The sequence below is a fragment of the Eucyclogobius newberryi genome, unplaced genomic scaffold (genome assembly GCF_026437365.1).
Source record: "Eucyclogobius newberryi isolate DKJ021-1_F unplaced genomic scaffold, fEucNew1.0.hap1 SCAF_5, whole genome shotgun sequence".
Lineage (NCBI taxonomy): Eukaryota > Metazoa > Chordata > Actinopteri > Gobiiformes > Gobiidae > Eucyclogobius > Eucyclogobius newberryi.
The window spans coordinates 1,627,258-1,650,735 of NW_027316167.1; the positions used below are offsets into that span (position 1 = coordinate 1,627,258).

Consider the following 23,478-nt stretch of genomic DNA (forward strand, 5'->3'; position numbering starts at 1 on the left):
CCCCACCCACCTGGAGAGAGCAAAGACCCCCCCACCCACCTGGAGAGAGCAAAGACCCCCCCCACCCACCTGGAGAGAGCAAAGACCCCCCCCACCCACCTGGAGAGAGCAAAGACCCCCCCCACCCACCTGGAGAGGACAAGGACCCCCGACCCCCCACCCACCTGGAGAGAACAAGGACCCCCCCACTCACCTGGAGAGAGCAAGGACCCCCCACCCACCTGGAGAGGACAAGGACCCCCCCCACCCACAAGGACCTCCCACCCACCTGGAGAGGACAATACACCTTTCTCCGGTCGAGAACCATGACCTCTGATTTGGAGCTGATGCTCATCCCCAGACGCTTCCCTCTCGTCCCAGTGCAGCTGCAGGTCCAGGTTTGATGGAGCCTCAGGACAACATCGTCTGCAAACAGCAGAGATGAGATCCTGAGGTCCCCAAACCGGACGACCTCCGACCCCTGACCACACCCGCCAGAGGCGTCTATCCCGACATCTACAACCATCGAATTCAAACTCCAGTTTGTTTGGTTGACACTCTTTTATTTTGTCATGCTGATCAAAAAAAGTCAACAAGACCCATGTTATATATTTCTTACAGCGTAACCGTAGCGATGACGGAAAGCTCCCATGTTATTCCAATGGGAAAGTCACTTATAAAGTCAGGTCCAAACCTCAGGAGTGGGTCAGTGCAAAGGAGGCGGAGCAGATGAAGGGATGAACCCTCCCCCTTGTGCGTGCAGCGGGGCGGTGCCGCTTGTTGCCACTTGTGGCTATAAATATGATTATTCTCATTGTTTGAATATGATATTTGTTATATTTCAGTGAGGTTCTGGCGGCTGAGGCCGTGTTCTGTCTGAACAAAGCTCTGATTCTTCTGAAGGACGTTTGGGAAGAAATTGGGATTCCAGAGGAACAACGTCTGCAGCGAACAAACACTGTCAAGAACCACATCAAGGTCAGAGCAGCTTTAGACCAGAACCATCAAGGTCTGAGCAGCTTTAGACCAGAACCATCAAGGTCTGAGCGGCTTTAGACCAGAACCATCAAGGTCTGAGCGGCTTTAGACCAGAACCATCAAGGTCTGAGCGGCTTTAGACCAGAACCATCAAGGTCTGAGTGGCTTTAGACCAGAACCATCAAGGTCTGAGTGGCTTTAGACCAGAACCATCAAGGTCGGAGACAGAGTCCCGGAGACAGAGTCCCGGAGACAGAGTCCCGGAGACAGTCTTGTTTGTCCAAGTCAAAGGATTCTTTCAACATATCAAAGCTTTTCATGTGATTCTCTTTTACATCTGGTGAAAAACCTTTAGACCTTTTGTCCTCCAGACCTTTTGTCCTCCAGACCTTTCCTTTTGTCCTCCAGACCTTTCCTTTTGTCCTCCAGACCTTGAGTCTCAGCTCAATTCTATTTGGTACAAAACCTTTGGTCATAAAGTTTTACCAGTTTAAGTTTGTAACTGTGTTGTGTTCAGGGCCTGTTGTGTGTGTATGTGGTGTGTTCAGGGCCTGTTGTGTTTTTGTGGTGTGTTCAGGGTCTGTTGTGTTTCTGTGGTGTGTTCAGGGCCTGTTGTGTTTTTGTGGTGTGTTCAGGGTCTGTTGTGTTTCTGTGGTGTGTTCAGGGCCTGTTGTGTTTTTGTGGTGTGTTCAGGGTCTGTTGTGTTTCTGTGGTGTGTTCAGGGCCTGTTGTGTTTCTGTGGTGTGTTCAGGGCCTGTTGTGTTTCTGTGGTGTGTTCAGGGCCTGTTGTGTTTCTGTGGTGTGTTCAGGGCCTGTTGTGTTTCTGTGGTGTGTTCAGGGCCTGTTGTGTTTCTGTGATGTGTTCAGGGCCTGTTGTGTTTCTCTGGTGTGTTCAGGGTCTGTTGTGTTTCTGTGGTGTGTTCAGGGCCTGGTGTGTATGTGGTGTGTTCAGGGCCTGGTGTGTATGTGGTGTGTTCAGGGCCTGTTGTGTTTCTGTGGTGTGTTCAGGGTCTGTTGTGTTTCTGTGGTGTGTTCAGGGCCTGGTGTGTATGTGGTGTGTTCAGGGCCTGTTGTGTTTCTGTGGTGTGTTCAGGGCCTGGTGTGTATGTGGTGTGTTCAGGGCCTGTTGTGTTTCTGTGGTGTGTTCAGGGTCTGTTGTGTTTTTGTGGTGTGTTCAGGGTCTGTTGTGTGTGTATGTGGTGTGTTCAGGGTCTGTTGTGTTTCTGTGGTGTGTTCAGGGCCTGTTGTGTTTCTGTGGTGTGTTCAGGGCCTGTTGTGTTTCTGTGGTGTGTTCAGGGCCTGTTGTGTTTCTGTGATGTGTTCAGGGCCTGGTGTGTATGTGGTGTGTTCAGGGCCTGGTGTGTTTCTGTGGTGTGTTCAGGGCCTGGTGTGTTTCTCTGGTGTGTTCAGGGTCTGTTGTGTTTCTGTGGTGTGTTCAGGGTCTGTTGTGTTTCTGTGGTGTGTTCAGGGCCTGGTGTGTATGTGGTGTGTTCAGGGTCTGTTGTGTTTCTCTGGTGTGTTCAGGGCCTGGTGTGTATGTGGTGTGTTCAGGGCCTGGTGTGTATGTGGTGTGTTAAGGGTCTGTTGTGTTTCTGTGGTGTGTTCAGGGTCTGTTGTGTTTCTCTGGTGTGTTCAGGGCCTGGTGTGTTTCTGTGATGTGTTCAGGGCCTGGTGTGTATGTGGTGTGTTCAGGGCCTGGTGTGTATGTGGTGTGTTCAGGGTCTGTTGTGTTTCTCTGGTGTGTTCAGGGCCTGGTGTGTTTCTGTGATGTGTTCAGGGCCTGGTGTGTATGTGGTGTGTTCAGGGCCTGGTGTGTATGTGGTGTGTTCAGGGTCTGTTGTGTTTCTGTGGTGTGTTCAGGGTCTGTTGTGTTTCTGTGGTGTGTTCAGGGCCTGGTGTGTATGTGGTGTGTTCAGGGTCTGTTGTGTTTCTCTGGTGTGTTCAGGGCCTGGTGTGTTTCTGTGGTGTGTTCAGGGCCTGGTGTGTATGTGGTGTGTTCAGGGCCTGGTGTGTATGTGGTGTGTTAAGGGTCTGTTGTGTTTCTGTGGTGTGTTCAGGGTCTGTTGTGTTTCTCTGGTGTGTTCAGGGCCTGGTGTGTTTCTGTGATGTGTTCAGGGCCTGGTGTGTATGTGGTGTGTTCAGGGCCTGGTGTGTATGTGGTGTGTTCAGGGCCTGGTGTGTTTCTGTGATGTGTTCAGGGCCTGGTGTGTATGTGGTGTGTTCAGGGCCTGGTGTGTTTCTGTGGTGTGTTCAGGGCCTGGTGTGTTTCTGTGATGTGTTCAGGGCCTGGTGTGTATGTGGTGTGTTCAGGGCCTGTTCTGTTTCTCTGGTGTGTTCAGGGCCTGGTGTGTTTCTCTGGTGTGTTCAGGGTCTGTTGTGTTTCTGTGGTGTGTTCAGGGCCTGGTGTGTATGTGGTGTGTTCAGGGTCTGTTGTGTTTCTCTGGTGTGTTCAGGGCCTGGTGTGTATGTGGTGTGTTCAGGGCCTGGTGTGTATGTGGTGTGTTAAGGGTCTGTTGTGTTTCTGTGGTGTGTTCAGGGTCTGTTGTGTTTCTCTGGTGTGTTCAGGGCCTGGTGTGTTTCTGTGATGTGTTCAGGGCCTGGTGTGTATGTGGTGTGTTCAGGGCCTGGTGTGTATGTGGTGTGTTCAGGGCCTGGTGTGTTTCTGTGATGTGTTCAGGGCCTGGTGTGTATGTGGTGTGTTCAGGGCCTGGTGTGTATGTGGTGTGTTCAGGGCCTGGTGTGTTTCTGTGATGTGTTCAGGGCCTGGTGTGTATGTGGTGTGTTCAGGGCCTGTTCTGTTTCTCTGGTGTGTTCAGGGCCTGGTGTGTTTCTCTGGTGTGTTCAGGGTCTGTTGTGTTTCTGTGGTGTGTTCAGGGCCTGGTGTGTATGTGGTGTGTTCAGGGTCTGTTGTGTTTCTCTGGTGTGTTCAGGGCCTGGTGTGTATGTGGTGTGTTCAGGGCCTGGTGTGTATGTGGTGTGTTAAGGGTCTGTTGTGTTTCTGTGGTGTGTTCAGGGTCTGTTGTGTTTCTCTGGTGTGTTCAGGGCCTGGTGTGTTTCTGTGATGTGTTCAGGGCCTGGTGTGTATGTGGTGTGTTCAGGGCCTGGTGTGTATGTGGTGTGTTCAGGGTCTGTTGTGTTTCTCTGGTGTGTTCAGGGCCTGGTGTGTTTCTGTGATGTGTTCAGGGCCTGGTGTGTATGTGGTGTGTTCAGGGCCTGGTGTGTATGTGGTGTGTTCAGGGTCTGTTGTGTTTCTCTGGTGTGTTCAGGGCCTGGTGTGTTTCTGTGATGTGTTCAGGGCCTGGTGTGTATGTGGTGTGTTCAGGGCCTGGTGTGTATGTGGTGTGTTAAGGGTCTGTTGTGTTTCTGTGGTGTGTTCAGGGTCTGTTGTGTTTCTCTGGTGTGTTCAGGGCCTGGTGTGTTTCTGTGATGTGTTCAGGGCCTGGTGTGTATGTGGTGTGTTCAGGGCCTGGTGTGTATGTGGTGTGTTAAGGGTCTGTTGTGTTTCTGTGGTGTGTTCAGGGTCTGTTGTGTTTCTCTGGTGTGTTCAGGGCCTGGTGTGTTTCTCTGGTGTGTTCAGGGCCTGGTGTGTATGTGGTGTGTTCAGGGCCTGTTGTGTTTCTGTGGTGTGTTCAGGGTCTGTTGGAGATGATGATTTCTGAGGAACAGACTCTGAAGCTTCGTTTGGAGGAAAGTGTTGAGTCGAGTCGCAGAGAAATCACAGAGTTGAGTTTAGAGCTGGAGCTGCCACTGCCTCAGGTCAGACTCCGCCCACACGCCACAGACTCCGCCCACCTTTAGGTCTGAGGTTCAGACTCAGATGTTTGGTGTCCTCAGGAGGAGCCGGGGCAGAGCCTCCTTCAGGCTGAGAAGGACCTGAGGATCAGAGTGGACTTCCTCCTGAAGGAAAAGTCCAGGAGAATGGAACATCTCACAGATCTGCTCCGGCAGGACCAGGACCTGGCCCAAATATTAGGAACGCCTCCAACCACCGTCTCAGCGTGCCACGTTCCCAGCACGAGAACTCTACACGACCTGGAGCAGCACCTGAGCCACCAGAGCCAGGAGAAGGTGAGAACTGAGCCACCAGAGCCACCAGAGCCAGGAGAAGTCAGGACTGAGCCACCAGAGCCAGGAGAAGGTGAGAACTGAGCCACCAGAGCCAGGAGAAGGTGAGAACTGAGCCACCAGAGCCACCAGAGCCAGGAGAAGTCAGGACTGAGCCACCAGAGCCAGGAGAAGTCAGGACTGAGCCACCAGAGCCAGGAGAAGGTGAGAACTGAGCCACCAGAGCCAGGAGAAGTCAGAACTGAGCCACCAGAGCCAGGAGAAGGTGAGAACTGAGCCACCAGAGCCAGGAGAAGGTGAGAACTGAGCCACCAGAGCCAGGAGAAGTCAGGACTGAGCCACCAGAGCCAGGAGAAGTCAGGACTGAGCCACCAGAGCCAGGAGAAGTCAGGACTGAGCCACCAGAGCCAGGAGAAGGTGAGAACTGAGCCACCAGAGCCAGGAGAAGTCAGAACTGAGCCACCAGAGCCAGGAGAAGGTGAGAACTGAGCCACCAGAGCCAGGAGAAGGTGAGAACTGAGCCACCAGAGCCAGGAGAAGTCAGAACTGAGCCACCAGAGCCAGGAGAAGGTGAGAACTGAGCCACCAGAGCCAGGAGAAGTCAGAACTGAGCCACCAGAGCCAGGAGAAGGTGAGAACTGAGCCACCAGAACCAGGAGGTGAGAACTGAGCCACCAGAGCCAGGAGAAGTCAGAACTGAGCCACCAGAGCCAGGAGAAGGTGAGAACTGAGCCACCAGAGCCAGGAGAAGGTGAGAACTGAGCCACCAGAGCCAGGAGAAGTCAGAACTGAGCCACCAGAGCCAGGAGAAGGTGAGAACTGAGCCACCAGAGCCAGGAGAAGGTGAGAACTGAGCCACCAGAGCCAGAAGTCAGAACTGAGCCACCAGAGCCAGGAGAAGGTGAGAACTGAGCCACCAGAACCAGGAGGTGAGAACTGAGCCACCAGAGCCAGGAGAAGGTGAGAACTGAGCCACCAGAGCCAGGAGAAGGTGAGAACTGAGCCACCAGAGCCAGGAGAAGGTGAGAACTGAGCCACCAGAGCCAGGAGAAGTCAGAACTGAGCCACCAGAGCCAGGAGAAGTCAGAACTGAGCCACCAGAGCCAGGAGAAGTCAGAACTGAGCCACCAGAGCCAGGAGAAGGTGAGAACTGAGCCACCAGAGCCAGGAGAAGGTGAGAACTGAGCCACCAGAGCCAGGAGAAGTCAGAACTGAGCCACCAGAGCCAGGAGAAGGTGAGAACTGAGCCACCAGAGCCAGGAGAAGTCAGAACTGAGCCACCAGAGCCAGGAGAAGGTGAGAACTGAGCCACCAGAGCCAGGAGAAGGTGAGAACTGAGCCACCAGAGCCAGGAGAAGGTGAGAACTGAGCCACCAGAGCCAGGAGAAGTCAGAACTGAGCCACCAGAGCCAGGAGAAGTCAGAACTGAGCCACCAGAGCCAGGAGAAGTCAGAACTGAGCCACCAGAGCCAGGAGAAGGTGAGAACTGAGCCACCAGAGCCAGGAGAAGGTGAGAACTGAGCCACCAGAGCCAGGAGAAGGTGAGAACTGAGCCACCAGAGCCAGGAGAAGTCAAAACTGAGCCACCAGAGCCAGGAGAAGTCAGAACTGAGCCACCAGAGCCAGGAGAAGGTGAGAACTGAGCCACCAGAGCCAGGAGAAGTCAGAACTGAGCCACCAGAGCCAGGAGAAGTCAGAACTGAGCCACCAGAGCCAGGAGAAGGTGAGAACTGAGCCACCAGAGCCAGGAGAAGTCAGGACTGAGCCACCAGAGCCAGGAGAAGTCAGAACTGAGCCACCAGAGCCAGGAGAAGGTGAGAAGTGACTTTGTGACTTCTTCTTCTCAGTCCAGGCGTGAGGTCCTCTTGAGGTCCCTCAGAGTCCAGATCCTGGACCTCTTCTCAGACCTGGACCTCAGGCCAGACTCTGATCTGGAGAAGAACCTGGACCAGTTCTGTTTGTCTTTGGAGAACCTGGACACTCTGGGCCTGATGCTGGACCAGGTGAGTCCCACCAGGAGGTTGTGGGTTCTGTTCCCTCAGACTCTGTGTTCTGTGTTCAGCTCCAGAGGCGCAGCTCTGACCTGGAGGACCAGAGCCGACAGATCCAGGACCAGATCCAGACTCTGTGGAACCAACTCAAGATTTGTGAAGAAGAACGAGATGTTTTCACCCAAAGTCTGCCTCAGGAGAAAGTGTCACAGAGAGTACTGCAAGTGAGTACTGCAGATACTACTATCACATCCCCAACATACTACAACATACTAAAACAACAACAACATACTACAACAATATCATACCACAACAACAATATACTGCAACATACAACGACATACAAGAACATACTACAATATACTACAATATACTACAACAACATACTACAACAACATACTACAACTTACTACAGCATACAACAATATACTACAACATACCACAACAACATACTACAACATACTACAACATACTACAACAACATTCCACAACAACAATATACTACAACATACAACAACATACTACTATATCAACAACAACAACATACTACAACAACAACAACAATAACAACATACCACAACAACAACAACAACATACTATAACATACTAGGCAAGGCAAGGCAAGTTTATTTGTAGAGCACATTTCATACACAAGGCAATTCAAAGTGCTTCACAGCAGGAAAAATGCATTCAAATCACAAAGAAATTACAGAAACAGAAATACAGTAAAATTAACTAAATTAAAAATGATCAATCCAACTGATTTTCTAAACTAATAAAATCACAAACAAAAGAGAAGAGTGCAAAGAAAAAATCCTTTCAGTCATATGCGCAGCTAAACAAAACTGTTTTTAGCTTAGATTTGAACATTGTCAGAGTAGAACCTGTCTCACATCTTCAGGAAGAATGTTCCAGATTTTAGCTGCATAAAACTGAAACGCAGATTCCCCATGTTTTGTCCTGACTCTGGCACCAGCAGGAGGCCGGTCCATGTTTAGTCCTGACTCTGGCACCAGCAGGAGGCCGGTCCATGTTTAGTCCTGACTCTGGCACCAGCAGGAGGCCGCTCCATGTTTAGTCCTGACTCTGGCACCAGCAGGAGGCCGGTCCATGTTTAGTCCTGACTCTGGCACCAGCAGGAGGCTTGTCCATGTTTAGTCCTGACTCTGGCACCAGCAGGAGGCCGGTCCATGTTTTGTCCTGACTCTGGCACCAGCAGGAGGCCGGTCCATGTTTAGTCCTGACTCTGGCACCAGCAGGAGGCCGCTCCATGTTTAGTCCTGACTCTGGCACCAGCAGGAGGCCGGTCCATGTTTAGTCCTGACTCTGGCACCAGCAGGAGGCCGCTCCATGTTTAGTCCTGACTCTGGCACCAGCAGGAGGCCGCTCCATGTTTAGTCCTGACTCTGGCACCAGCAGGAGGCCGGTCCATGTTTAGTCCTGACTCTGGCACCAGCAGGAGGCCGCTCCATGTTAAGTCCTGACTCTGGCACCAGCAGGAGGCCGGTCCATGTTTTGTCCTGACTCTGGGCACCAGCAGGAGGCCGGTCCATGTTTAGTCCTGACTCTGGCACCAGCAAGAGGCCGGTCCCTGAGGTCCTCAGAGTCCGAGATGGTTCATATGGCACTAACATATCCAAGATGTACTTTGGTGCTAGGCCATGGAGAGACTTGTACACAAGCAGAGCTGCTTTAAAGTCTATTCTCTGAGCCACAGGGGGCAGTGCAGAGACCTGAGAACAGGACTAATGTGATCATACTTCCTGGTTCTGGTCAGGACCCGAGCAGCAGCGTTCTGGATGCACTGCAGCTGTTTTACAGCTCGTTTGGAGAGGCCAGTGAGCAGGCCGTTACAGTCTAATCTACTGGAGACAAACGCGTGGATAAGTCTCTCTAAATCTGGTTTTGACACTATATTTTTGATTTTGGCAATGTTTTTTAGATGGTAAAAAGCTGCTGCTGTTATTGATTTGACGTGGCTATTAAAGTTCAAGTCTGAGTCCATTATTACCCCCAGATTTCTAATTTGGTTTGTAGGTTTTAGAGGGAGACTCTGGAGGTGACCGCTAACACTTTCTCTTTGTTTCTGTGGGCCAAAAACGATTATTTCAGTCTTGTCTGAGTTCAGCTGGAGAAAGTTGTTTTGCATCCACAAACTGATCTGTTGGATGCAGTGACAGAGTGAATCTACTGGTCCATAGTCACCTGCCGATAGTGAAACATAGATCTGAGTGTCGTCTGCATAATTGTGATAGGACACATTTTCACTGCGTATCAACTGACCCAACGGCAGCATGTAGAGGTTGAACAGAAGGGGACCCAGGACTGACCCTTGGGGCACTCCACAGGTCAGGGTCATGTGGTCTGAGACACAGCTACCAATTTCAACAAAGTACTTCCTGTCTTCCAGATAGGACCTTAACCAGTTTAGGGCAGTGCCAGTGATGCCCACCCAGTCCTCTAGTCTCTGTAAGAGGATCCCATGATCGACAGTGTCAAAAGCAGCACTCAGATCTAACAGAATTAAGACTGAGGCTTTGCCCGTGTCAGTGTTCAGGCAAATGTCATTTGTCACCTTGACAAGAGCAGTCTCAGTGCTGTGATGAGGTCTAAAACCTGACTGAAAAACATCAAATGAGTTGTTTATTAAGAGGAAATCTGTGAGCTGTTGGTAAACAACCTTTTCAAGGACTTTGCCCCAAAATGGCAGATTAGAGATGGGCCGGTAATGACTCAGTACTGCGGCATCAAGACTGCTCTTCTTTAGGAGAGGCTTTATGTTTTCAAAGACATTGGGAATGTTCCAGATTGAAGCGACATGTTAACTATGTGAGTGAGTGGTGCTAACAAACTGTTCAGCACAGACTTTAGAAATCTGGTGGGTAACACATCGAGGCAGCTGTAGATGAACTCAGACTGGTGATGATCTCATGGACAGTTTTGTCAGTTACTGGTGCAAAGTGAGTTAGCTCTAAGTGTCTTGGTGGTTTTAGGGTAGTTTTTTGCATTGTGGGATTTATAGCATTTTTAATGCCCTGAACTTTGACATTAAAGAATAATGCAAACTCATTACACTTGGGTGTGGACATGAGTTCTTACGGCAGCTGAGCTGGAGGGTTTGTTCATCTGTTTACTGTGGCAAACAGGACACGCCAGTTGTTACTGCAGCTTCCAATTATTTCAGAAAAATATCTTTCCCTAGTTCTACATAAGATGAGGTTGTACATGTTCAGCTTCTCTTTGTAAATCTCTTTTTGAACCTGGAGCTTTGACTTGCGCCATTTCCGTTCGACCTTGCGGCACTCCCTTTTCTGTGCCCTGACCGAATCATCATTTCTCCACGGCGCCTTCTGCTTATTTTTAACCATTTTAGCCTTTATAGGGGCGATGGTGTCCAGAACATTCAAAACACTAGATGTAACAGATTTCAACAAATCATTTACATTAGAACATGAGACATTTTCAAAGTTTATCATTTCCATAAACAGTGCACCTGTGCCATCACTTATGTGTCTCCTCTGAACAATTGCAGGACCAACCGGAGGTTTGGGAGAAACAGACAGGTCAAAGAAGACACAGAAATGATCAGACAGAGCAACATCGATCACATTAACATTTGAAATATTTACCCCCTTTGTAATTATGAGATCTAGAGTGTGTCCTTTGCTGTGGGTGGGGCCTCTCACATGCTGAGTAAGACTGAAGGTTTCAAGGACAGCATCAAGCTCTTTAGCGTTTCTGTCACAAATATTATCAACATGCACATTGAAATCACCTGTAATGACCAAACCATCAAAGTCTGTGCATACGACTGAAAGCATCTCAGTAAAATCATCAATAAAACGTTGTCAGTGCTGGGGAGGCTTGTATAAAACAATGAAGAGAATGGATGGAGACCATTTTAGCTCCATTTTAAAGGATACATACTCAAATGATGAAAACACCCCAAAAGACAACCTGCGGGTAATTATTTCATCTCTAAAGACAGCACAGACTCCACCCCCTTTTTTGTTTTCTCGTGTTTCAGATTCAAACTTAAAGTTGGGTGGAGCAGATTCTACCAGAACTACATTTCCTGTGTTTTTGTCAAGCCATGTTTCAGTTAAAAACATAAAATCAAGATTATAAGAAGAAATACAATTATTAATTAAGAGAGATTTGTTACATAAGGATCTGACATTTAGCACAGCAAGTTTCAGACTAGTTTCAGTGGGACTGGGCTTTATCTTTTCACAGGGAATATGAATCACATTTCTCAGATTGGGCCTGACTCGCATTTGGTTTTTCCATCTGTGTGATGATGTGACTACAGAAATAGCACTAGGGGGGGCTCTTTTTACATAGGGCCCCGGGTTGGTTTGATTTTTAATGTGACAATAAGTCCCGGCAACGCTGAGACCCAGTGCATCCTAGCTATGGGAGATACCAGGTGAGAGACGAGGGGGGATGGGTGGTGGGGCTTTTGTTGGTGTAGTCGGCTTGTGCAGGGAAGAGTTGATAAGTATTGACATAGCCCTTGCTATATTGGGCGTGAGTGGAGCCATCTTAATGCCTGATTTGATCAGACTTTCAAAATGGCTGGGAAGGCCCATGGGTGAGAGTGGAGATGAGAAGGAGAATGATGAATCTTTAGTGGGAGTAGATGTTGCAGGGGGAACCCAGGGCTGGTGTGAAGGCAGGGGCGATGACAGGGATGTTGTTGGGCTTGTCACAGATGGGTCCAAGGCCTTTGAAGATTGTTCCTTTGCTGGAGGCGGTGGAGGTGAATGTGGAGCAGCTGGAGCTGAATCCTTTGCTGGTGGTGGTGGAGCAGCTACTGATGAATCCTTTGGTGGAGGCTGAGGTTGTGGTGCTTTTGATGCTGAAACATTGGCTCGGTCTCTGGCTGATGGAGCAGGAATTCTTCTCTCATTCCTCTCTTCTCTAACTATCTGCTCAGGACCCTGTCCAGGCCCAGTCCAATGCCTCAGAGCGTGGAGCAGGTTCTCTGTCAGCACCCTCACTCCACCTCTGCATAGGTGGGGGCCATTTATCTTAAACAGGTCCTCTCGTTTCCAGAATAGATAGAAGTTCTCAATGTAGTGTAGTCCTCTCGGGGGACACTCTTTGGACAGCCATGTGTTCAGCTGAAAAAGCCGGCTAAACTTGTTTATCCTCCTGTCGATGTTTGGAAGAGGTCCACTTATGAATGTTTTGATTTCCATTTTATCAAGCACGTCGAATAACTTCAAGAAGTCTTTTTTCAAAACTGCAGTCTGTTCCCGCCGCATGTCCACTGCACCCACGTGCACAATCAGCTGTTTAGCTCCTCCATGCTTAGCCATAATATTTGGAAGGAGTGACGTTATCTCAGAAACAGTGGCGCTTGGAAAAGAATGTGTGTTTATCTTTTCATGCGTCACGTGACTTATCACGCCGTCCCCAACTAAAACAATGACCTTGGCTCCTGGCACAGATCCTTCTCGCTGTATTTTGGCCACGTCATCTTTCCTTTTTTCATTTAATTCCATCTCTGAAAGTGGTAAAAATCTGTTTGTGAGCTGTATTTTAGGTGACTTCACCTTATCTTTGTATCGTTTAGGCTTTGCTCCAAGTTTGTTCCAAGAAACAGCCTGGTCTTTCTGGTTTTTAGACAGTTTTGGAAACGACACAGAGTCACTGCGGTTTAGGTTGAAAGTAGCAGTTTTTCTTGTAAAAAGTGTGCTCTTCTTACCGTCGGTTGACACAGGAATGGTATCGTGAAGAACTTTTTCAGATTCCAAAACAAATATCCGTGTTTTCAGCTCATTAATTTCTTGTTGATATTTCCGACAGCGTTCACAGTCTTTCTCCCTTCTTCTCCCGGACATGTCGCTGGCGTCAGATATGTCGTTAAAACTGGAAAAATGTTCTTAAAATCCTTGGTTTACTTGAAAAAGTCTAAAGCAAAAATGTTTGGAAGACAAAAACTGATTAAAAAGCAAAATAAATAAGGAAAGCAGCGATAGCAAGCGGAGCGAGCAAAAAAGCGTGTGCACTCTTCGGAAGCAGGGTAACTACAACAATAACAACATACTACAGCATACAACAATATACTACAACATACTACAACAATAACAACAACATACTACAACAATAACAACATACTACAGCATACAACAATTTACTACAACATAATACAATATACAACAATGTACTACAACATAGTACAATATACTACAATATACTACAACATACTACAACAACAACATACTACAACAATATACTACAACGTACAACAACATACAACAATGTACTACAACATAGTACAATATACTACAATATACTACAACATACTACAACATACTACAACATACTACAACATACTACAACATATTACAACATATTACAACAACATACTACAACATACAACAACAAACCACAACATATTACAATATACTACAACATCAACATACTACAATAACAAACAACAATAACAGCATACAACAACATATTACAACATATTACAATATACTACAATATACTACAATATACTACAACATACTACAACATACTACAACAACAACAACAACAACATACTACAACATGCATACAAGAACATACTACAACATACTACAACAACAACATACTACAATATATTACAATATACTACACCATACTACAACAACATACTACAACAATAACAACATACTACATCATACAACAATTTACTACAACTATTTACTACAACAATAACAACATACAACAACATACTACAATATACTACAACATACAACAACAACAACATACTACAATATACAACAATATACTACAACATACTACAACATACAACAACATACTCTATATACACCGTGTTCCAAAGGATTCTGCAAATTGTGTTTCATTGTCATAAAAGTTTGTTTTCCAGTGAAACTCATGGATTGTTTTGTGTCTCAGTGAAATCAATCTTAGACACCTGAGCCAATTAGTTAGATTAGATGTTCTAACACGTACTCACTGTGTTCTAACACGCTCTCACTGTGTTCTAACACGTACTCACTGTGTTCTAACACGTTCTCTCTGTGTTCTAACACGCTCTCACTGTGTTCTAACACGTTCTCTCTGTGTTCTAACACGCTCTCACTGTGTTCTAACACGTTCTCTCTGTGTTCTAACACGTTCTCTCTGTGTTCTAACACGCTCTCACTGTGTTCTAACACGTTCTCTCTGTGTTCTAACACGCTCTCACTGTGTTCTAACACGTTCTCTCTGTGTTCTAACACGTTCTCTCTGTGTTCTAACACGCTCTCACTGTGTTCTAACACGTTCTCTCTGTGTTCTAACACGTACTCACTGTGTTCTAACACGTTCTCTCTGTGTTCTAACACGCTCTCACTGTGTTCTAACACGTTCTCTCTGTGTTCTAACACGCTCTCACTGTGTTCTAACACGTACTCACTGTGTTCTAACACGTACTCACTGTGTTCTAACACGTTCTCTCTGTGTTCTAACACGTACTCACTGTGTTCTAACACGTTCTCTCTGTGTTCTAACACGTTCTCTCTGTGTTCTAACACGCTCTCACTGTGTTCTAACACGTTCTCTCTGTGTTCTAACACGCTCTCACTGTGTTCTAACACGTACTCACTGTGTTCTAACACGTTCTCTCTGTGTTCTAACACGTACTCACTGTGTTCTAACACGTTCTCTCTGTGTTCTAACACGCTCTCACTGTGTTCTAACACGTTCTCTCTGTGTTCTAACACGCTCTCACTGTGTTCTAACACGTACTCACTGTGTTCTAACACGTTCTCTCTGTGTTCTAACACGCTCTCACTGTGTTCTAACACGCTCTCACTGTGTTCTAACACGTTCTCTCTGTGTTCTAACACGCTCTCACTGTGTTCTAACACGTTCTCTCTGTGTTCTAACACGTTCTCTCTGTGTTCTAACACGTTCTCTCTGTGTTCTAACACGCTCTCACTGTGTTCTAACACGTTCTCTCTGTGTTCTAACACGTTCTCTCTGTGTTCTAACACGCTCTCACTGTGTTCTAACACGTTCTCTCTGTGTTCTAACACGCTCTCACTGTGTTCTAACACGTTCTCTCTGTGTTCTAACACGTTCTCTCTGTGTTCTAACACGTACTCACTGTGTTCTAACACGTTCTCTCTGTGTTCCAACACGCTCTCACTGTGTTCTAACACGTTCTCTCTGTGTTCTAACACGTACTCACTGTGTTCTAACACGTTCTCTCTGTGTTCCAACACGCACTCACTGTGTTCTAACACGTTCTCTCTGTGTTCTAACACGCTCTCACTGTGTTCTAACACGTTCTCTCTGTGTTCTAACACGTACTCACTGTGTTCTAACACGTTCTCTCTGTGTTCTAACACGCTCTCACTGTGTTCTAACACGTTCTCTCTGTGTTCTAACACGTTCTCTCTGTGTTCTAACACGCTCTCACTGTGTTCTAACACGTTCTCTCTGTGTTCTAACACGTTCTCTCTGTGTTCTAACACGTTCTCTCTGTGTTCTAACACGTTCTCTCTGTGTTCTCTCTGTGCTCTCTGTGTTCTAACACGTACTCTCTGTGTTCTAACACGTTCTCTCTGTGCTCTCTGTGTTCTAACACGTTCTCTCTGTGTTCTAACACGTACTCTCTGTGTTCTAACACGTTCTCTCTGTGCTCTCTGTGTTCTAACACGTTCTCTCCGTGTTCTAACACGTTCTCTCTGTGTTCTAACACGTTCTCTCTGTGCTCTCTGTGTTCTAACACGTTCTCTCTGTGTTCTAACACGTACTCTCTGTGTTCTAACACGTTCTCTCTGTGCTCTCTGTGTTCTAACACGTTCTCTCCGTGTTCTAACACGTTCTCTCTGTGTTCTAACACGTTCTCTCTGTGTTCTAACACGTTCTCTCTGTGTTCTAACACGTTCTCTCTGTGTTCTAACACGTTCTCTCTGTGTTCTAACACGTTCTCTCTGTGTTCTAACACGTTCTCTCTGTGTTCCAGCTGCAGTTTGAGGCCGAGCGTCTGGAGCGTCTTAAACTCGAGAACATTAAAACTGTGTCTGACTCAGTTCGAGCTGAAATCTCTGAGTTTTGGGACAAATGTTTCTGCAGCGAAGAACAACGTCTGGAATTCATCACCTTCTACTCCGGTCAGTCACACGCACACCTGGACTAGGACCAGAACCAGAACCAGTACCAGAACCAGTACCAGAACCAGGACCGGGACCAGGTCCTGGTCCTGGTCCCGGTCCCAGGTCTGGTCCCAGGTCTGGTCCCAGGTCTGGTCCCGGTCCTGGTTCTAATCCTGTCCTTGTCCCGGTCCAGACGAGGTCTCGGAGCGGGTCCTGGAGGCGCTGGAGGCGGAGCTGCAGCGTCTCAAACTGTTTTATGAAGAGCATCGTCCAATCGTGGAGGGAGTTCAGAAGTGGATGGACCAATGGGAGGTGTTCATGGAGCTGGAGGTGAGTCGCTTATAGGACCAACTGCCCTGGAACACTCACATGTCACGTTCTTTGTAATAAAAGTGACGTATTGTAGCATTATTGACATTGTAAACGCTGTTGTTTCCCACGATCCCTTTGTGTCGCTGAACACAGTGACATCATCATCACAATACACTGCACTTCATGTGGGTGTCGCCCCCTTCAGCTGGGACAGAACACTGCACTTCATGTGGGTGTCGCCCCCTTCAGCTGGGACAGAACACTGCACTTCATGTGGGTGTCGCCCCCTTCAGCTGGGACAGAACACTGCACTTCATGTGGGTGTCGCCCCCTTCAGCTGGGACAGAACACTGCACTTCACGTGGGTGTCGCCCCCTTCAGCTGGGACAGAACACTGCACTTCACGTGGGTGTCGCCCCCTTCAGCTGGGACAGAACACTGCACTTCATGTGGGTGTCGCCCCCTTCAGCTGGGACAGAACACTGCACTTCATGTGGGTGTCGCCCCCTTCAGCTGGGACAGAACACTGCACTTCACGTGGGTGTCGCCCCCTTCAGCTGGGACAGAACACTGCACTTCATGTGGGTGTCGCCCCCTTCAGCTGGGACAGAACACTGCACTTCACGTGGGTGTCGCCCCCTTCAGCTGGGACAGAACACTGCACTTCACGTGGGTGTCGCCCCCCTCAGCTGGGACAGAACACTGCACTTCATGTGGGTGTCGCCCCCTTCAGCTGGGACAGAACACTGCACTTCATGTGGGTGTCGCCCCCTTCAGCTGGGACAGAACACTGCACTTCATGTGGGTGTCGCCCCCTTCAGCTGGGACAGAACACTGCACTTCATGTGGGTGTCGCCCCCTTCAGCTGGGACAGAACACTGCACTTCATGTGGGTGTCGCCCCCTTCAGCTGGGACAGAACACTGCACTTCATGTGGGTGTCGCCCCCTTCAGCTGGGACAGAACACTGCACTTCATGTGGGTGTCGCCCCCTTCAGCCGGGACAGAACACTGCACTTCATGTGGGTGTCGCCCCCTTCAGCCGGGACAGAACACTGCACTTCACGTGGGTGTCGCCCCCTTCAGCTGGGACAGAACACTGCACTTCACGTGGGTGTCGCCCCCTTCAGCTGGGACAGAACACTGCACTTCACGTGGGTGTCGCCCCCTTCAGCTGGGACAGAACACTGCACTTCACGTGGGTGTCGCCCCCTTCAGCTGGGACAGAACACTGCACTTCACGTGGGTGTCGCCCCCTTCAGCTGGGACAGAACACTGCACTTCATGTGGGTGTCGCCCCCTTCAGCTGGGACAGAACACTGCACTTCACGTGGGTGTCGCCCCCTTCAGCTGGGACAGAACACTGCACTTCACGTGGGTGTCGCCCCCTTCAGCTGGGACAGAACACTGCACTTCACGTGGGTGTCGCCCCCTTCAGCTGGGACAGAACACTGCACTTCATGTGGGTGTCGCCCCCTTCAGCTGGGACAGAACACTGCACTTCATGTGGGTGTTGCCCCCTTCAGCTGGGACAGAACACTGCACTTCACGTGGGTGTCGCCCCCTTCAGCTGGGACAGAACACTGCACTTCATGTGGGTGTCGCCCCCTTCAGCCGGGACAGAACACTGCACTTCACGTGGGTGTCGCCCCCTTCAGCTGGGACAGAACACTGCACTTCATGTGGGTGTCGCCCCCTTCAGCTGGGACAGAACACTGCACTTCACGTGGGTGTCGCCCCCTTCAGCTGGGACAGAACACTGCACTTCATGTGGGTGTCGCCCCCTTCAGCTGGGACAGAACACTGCACTTCACGTGGGTGTCGCCCCCTTCAGCTGGGACAGAACACTGCACTTCACGTGGGTGTCGCCCCCTTCAGCTGGGACAGAACACTGCACTTCACGTGGGTGTCGCCCCCTTCAGCTGGGACAGAACACTGCACTTCATGTGGGTGTCGCCCCCTTCAGCTGGGACAGAACACTGCACTTCACGTGGGTGTCGCCCCCTTCAGCTGGGACAGAACACTGCACTTCATGTGGGTGTCGCCCCCTTCAGCCGGGACAGTTTTTAAAGCTCTAAAGCTTCTGTCTGCTTCAAACCCAAACAGAGCTCTAAGAGCTCTAAGGTGGACGGATCAGCTTCTGCTGGACGTCCCCAGAGCCAGACACATTGTGATGGAGCTTCTCTGTGGCTGGTCCAGACTCAGGACAAACTAATGTATATTTATTTGATTGATAAAAACTCTTTTCTTGTGTTTTAGAGTCTTTAGTCCAGACGACATGTTGCAGGTTTTTATATCGGACTCAGATCTGACACAAACATGAATCTTTTGTTTCAGAGAAAAGCGTCAGATCTGTCGAGATTCACAAACCGAGGAGGAAATCTGCTGAAAGAAGAACGACAGAGAAGTGAGCTCAGCAAGAACCTCCCTAAGGTGAGCTCCACCTGTGACTCACAGAAAGAACCTCCCTAAGGTGAGCTCCACCTGTGACTCACAGAAAGAACCTCCCTAAGGTGAGCTCCACCTGTGACTCACAGAAAGAACCTCCCTAAGGTGAGCTCCACCTGTGACTCACAGAAAGAACCTCCCTAAGGTGAGCTCCACCTGTGACTCACAGAAAGAACCTCCCTCAGGTGAGTTCTACCTGTGACTCACAGAAAGAACCTCCCTCAGGTGAGCTCCACCTGTGACTCACAGAAAGAACCTCCCTAAGGTGAGCTCCACCTGTGACTCACAGAAAGAACCTCCCTCAGGTGAGCTCCACCTGTGACTCACAGAAAGAACCTCCCTCAGGTGAGCTCCACCTGTGACTCACAGAAAGAACCTCCCTCAGGTGAGTTCTACCTGTGACTCACAGAAAGAACCTCCCTCAGGTGAGTTCTACCTGTGACTCACAGAAAGAACCTCCCTCAGGTGAGTTCTACCTGTGACTCACAGAAAGAACCTCCCTAAGGTGAGCTCCACCTGTGACTCACAGAAAGAACCTCCCTAAGGTGAGCTCCACCTGTGACTCACAGAAAGAACCTCCCTCAGGTGAGTTCTACCTGTGACTCACAGAAAGAACCTCCCTCAGGTGAGCTCCACCTGTGACTCTCAGAAAGAACCTCCCTAAGGTGAGCTCCACCTGTGACTCACAGAAAGAACCTCCCTCAGGTGAGCTCCACCTGTGACTCACAGAAAGAACCTCCCTCAGGTGAGCTCCACCTGTGACTCACAGAAAGAACCTCCCTAAGGTGAGCTCCACCTGTGACTCACAGAAAGAACCTCCCTAAGGTGAGCTCCACCTGTGACTCACAGAAAGAACCTCCCTCAGGTGAGTTCTACCTGTGACTCACAGAAAGAACCTCCCTCAGGTGAGTTCTACCTGTGACTCACAGAAAGAACCTCCCTCAGGTGAGCTCCACCTGTGACTCACAGAAAGAACCTCCCTCAGGTGAGCTCCACCTGTGACTCACAGAAAGAACCTCCCTCAGGTGAGCTCCACCTGTGACTCACAGAAAGAACCTCCCTCAGGTGAGCTCCACCTGTGACTCACAGAAAGAACCTCCCTCAGGTGAGCTCCACCTGTGACTCACAGAAAGAACCTCCCTCAGGTGAGCTCCACCTGTGACTCACAGAAAGAACCTCCCTCAGGTGAGCTCCACCTGTGACTCACAGAAAGAACCTCCCTCAGGTGAGCTCCACCTGTGACTCACAGAAAGAACCTCCCTCAGGTGAGCTCCACCTGTGACTCACAGAAAGAACCTCCCTCAGGTGAGCTCCACCTGTGACTCACAGAAAGAACCTCCCTCAGGTGAGCTCCACCTGTGACTCACAGAAAGAACCTCCCTCAGGTGAGCTCCACCTGTGACTCACAGAAAGAACCTCCCTCAGGTGAGTGCAGGTAATGTGGATCTGGGTCATCTGCTCACAGCGATACAGCTTCCAGAGTCCATATAAAGATGGAGCGAGGGTCACACAAGGGTCACACGAGGTCACACAAGGGTCACACGAGGTCACACAGGGTCACACAGGGTCACACAGGGTCACATGTGGTCACACGAGGTCACACAGGGTCACATGTGGTCACACGAGGTCACACAGGGTCACACAGGGTCACATGTGGTCACACGAGGTCACACGAGGTCACAGGAGCTGCTCAGCGGTGTCCAGACGACACAGATGGGTTCTTTGACTGGACGGTGGAAGAACACAGTAGATTGTCTGTTGCAGTTGGAGCGCGTTCTGAAGACTCGGATCTCTCTGTGGCAGAAACACAAGGGCCCGTTCCTGGTGAAGGGTCTGGACTTCCTGCAGTTTGTGGAGCAGCAGTGGATCCTCCTGCAGGAGCAGCGGGACCACCAGAGGAACCAGAGGGTACGGGATCTAGATTTGCTCTCAGAAGAACTCTTTATGATCCATGTTCTGGTCCGTCCTCAGCTCCTGAAGAAGGCGCGGCAGACGGAAGAGGACATGTTGTACGGCACCACAGTCCGGACTCCAACCAAACGCCGCTTCATCGGGAACTCACCCAGCGGAACACAGAGAGCCAAGAGTCCAAGTCTGAAGAACCAGGAACCTAAGAGCCTCAACAAGACCAAGAGAACCCCGGTAAGACCCAGACCAACACCCTAGAACCGAGCTAGAACCGAACTGTTCCATGGGCGTGGCTGTGGGCGTGGCTGTGGGCCTGGTTAAATGTCTGACTCTAATAAGCTCCTCCCTCTCTCTCTCTCCTGCAGCTCAGCGGCTGCAGCCTCTCGACCAATAGCACGCTCCGATCTGCACAGGGACAGATGTGCCACTCCCCCAGGCCCCGCCCCCCTGTATGCCCCGCCCAGGTGAGTCTCAGGTGTGACTTGGGTCAGGTGGTCTCTCTCTTCATTGTCACGTCTTGTCTTTCAGATCCCTTTGGTCCGGACTCCGGTCCGCTCTAACCGGGCCCCGCCTCGGGCCCCGCCTCGGGCCCCGCCTCTGAACCAGGAGCCGGTCTGGAGCCAGGAGCCGGTCTGGAGCCAGGAGCCGGTCTGGAGCCAGGAGCAGAAGGAGAACCGAGCTCAGACTCTGGACTCTGTGGCCTCGACGTACTCACAGTTTGTGGTCAGTTTGAACAAACCACAGACTCAAGGAAAAGTGATCAAATCATGTGTTTTTGTCGACAGAAAGAGCTGACCGAGTCCAGACCGAGTCCAGACCGAGTCCAGACCGAGTCCAGACCGAGTCCAGACCGAGTCCAGACCGAGTCCAGACCGAGTCCAGAGCCAGGTCCTGAACTCCACAGACCTGAGTCCAGGCCGAGTCCTGGACGAACACTACATGAAGGATCTTCTGACCTTTGACCCTGAGAACAAAATGAAGTCAGTTATTGTGTAAATAGTCATAATAATAGTAGTTGTGATCTTTGTTCATGTTTGTGTTTCATTCTGTTTTATCATGTGCTTTATTTTACATTTTAACCTGTTTTAATGTCACAGATATATGTGTATATATATATATATATATATATATATATGTATATATATACATATATATATATATATATATATATATATATATATATACATATATATATAATGTAAATAAGCCCATATGTATCATATTATATATATTATATGCTGCATGAACCGTTACAAGTTCGACTAATGTTCACTTTGTTATGAAAATAAAACTGTTGCCATAGCAACCAACTTTAAAAATAAATATATATGAAAAGTCCAACATTTTTGCAAATTCATTCATGAGTTTTGCCCTCATTTCTCCTCGTTCTGAAACCTGTGACAGACAGACAGACAGACAGACAGACACGGTCGTCATCTCAATGTAAAGTGCTCGTTTAGTGCGCACTTTTGCACGGGCTTCGCCCGTTTACAACGGTAATGTTCCATTTTCCTACAACTAATTAGTCTGCACAGGGCGTGCATGAGTGAAGGAGTGCGTTAGTGAGTGTTTGGAAGTGGGCGAGCGCTTCGCGCTCGATTTCGTGCGACTACCTGCGAACTTTCGCAGCCGTGCTTTGCACGGCTTTACGAGATTAATAGGCCTCTCGCAGCTTGTGGCGCTCGGGCCTAATAATAATAATATTTTTAGCAAAAACAATATAGCCGTTTCCACTATAACAACAAATTATACATCGTTTGAAAGCTATAAGCCTTCCCCATGCCGCCATGGGGTGGAATCATCATTACGAGCGCTTACGCGCTCGTCACTCCCTATTCCGTCGGGATGCCCCGCCCACTCCCCATAGACTTCCATTGATTTGAGCAGATACAAGCATGACCCATGCCCGAGGCATGGATTCTCGCGTACGGGACGATGCCAGGAGGGTTTTTGGAGGAATGCAGCGCTTCGCGCTGCTGTTGTCACTAATTGTTGACTATTTCTGTCATAGCAGGAGTAAGTATGCATGATCCATGCCGAAGGCATGGGCTAGTTCACTGTACTTGCCAGGGGCGATGGTGCCGAAGGCAGCGTTGCGGGAGCAATAGGCCCTCCGCCCTGCTGGGGCTCGGGCCTAATTACACATATGACAGAATTGCACATGGTCAGGTCAGAATTGTGAGTGTTCAGGACGAACAGTGTTTGTTCTAAAGTCTGACATCAGCAGAAGGAAAGACGTGTGAAACGTCTCCTTCAGCGAGGGTGGATCAGTCACTGAAGCTGCTCAGAGTTGACAGAGTGTCCTGCAGGGGACAGAGTGTCCTGCAGGGGGCGACACTCTTGGTCCAGCATAGATGTGAGTTTAGCCAGGACCCTTCTGTCCCCCACCTCCTGCACTGAGTCCAGAGGACAGCCCAGGACAGAGCTGTGTCCAGCTTCTCCCTCTCTGTGATGACCACACCTACAGTGAGAACACGTGGAACTGTACCTTATGTTACTCCAATTCTGATCTTTGGGTGTGGCACACTTAAAGGTTGAATGGACGATTTGTTTGGCCCAAATCTGAGTCTTATTTCCTTGTGGACGGCCGATTAGTCCTGCCACGTGTCAATCATAAAACGCATCTACCACTCACCTGCAAGCGCATCCAAGCGCATTGATCTATCATAATATAGTTCCCTCAGTGACGGGACA

At 49.3% G+C, this 23,478-nt stretch overlaps 2 protein-coding genes across 4 annotated transcripts in view; both read left to right on the forward strand.

Annotated features, from left to right (window-relative positions):
- The window catches only part of LOC140380800 (V-type proton ATPase subunit d 1), a 371,409-nt gene that overhangs the window by 332,516 nt on the left and 15,415 nt on the right, over positions 1–23,478 (forward strand). For 2 of the 3 annotated variants that reach the window (XM_072464711.1, XM_072464709.1), the window contains exon 1: positions 16,203–16,212. The exons of the other annotated variant lie outside the window; for it this stretch is intronic. The gene's annotated coding sequence lies outside the window, so the exon portion shown is untranslated. Of the gene's footprint in view, positions 1–16,202; positions 16,213–23,478 lie in introns of those variants that run through there. 3 annotated transcript variants of the gene reach the window in all.
- prc1b (protein regulator of cytokinesis 1b) lies at positions 811–21,804 on the forward strand (the record flags this gene model as incomplete). The annotated part of the gene is made up of 13 exons (XM_072465598.1): positions 811–957; positions 4,591–4,713; positions 4,792–5,025; positions 6,870–7,025; positions 7,085–7,237; positions 15,988–16,135; positions 16,311–16,447; positions 18,766–18,861; positions 20,641–20,784; positions 20,848–21,018; positions 21,150–21,248; positions 21,313–21,507; positions 21,570–21,804. Coding segments are annotated over 13 exons (1,980 nt in total), but the record flags the coding sequence as incomplete, so codon positions are not given.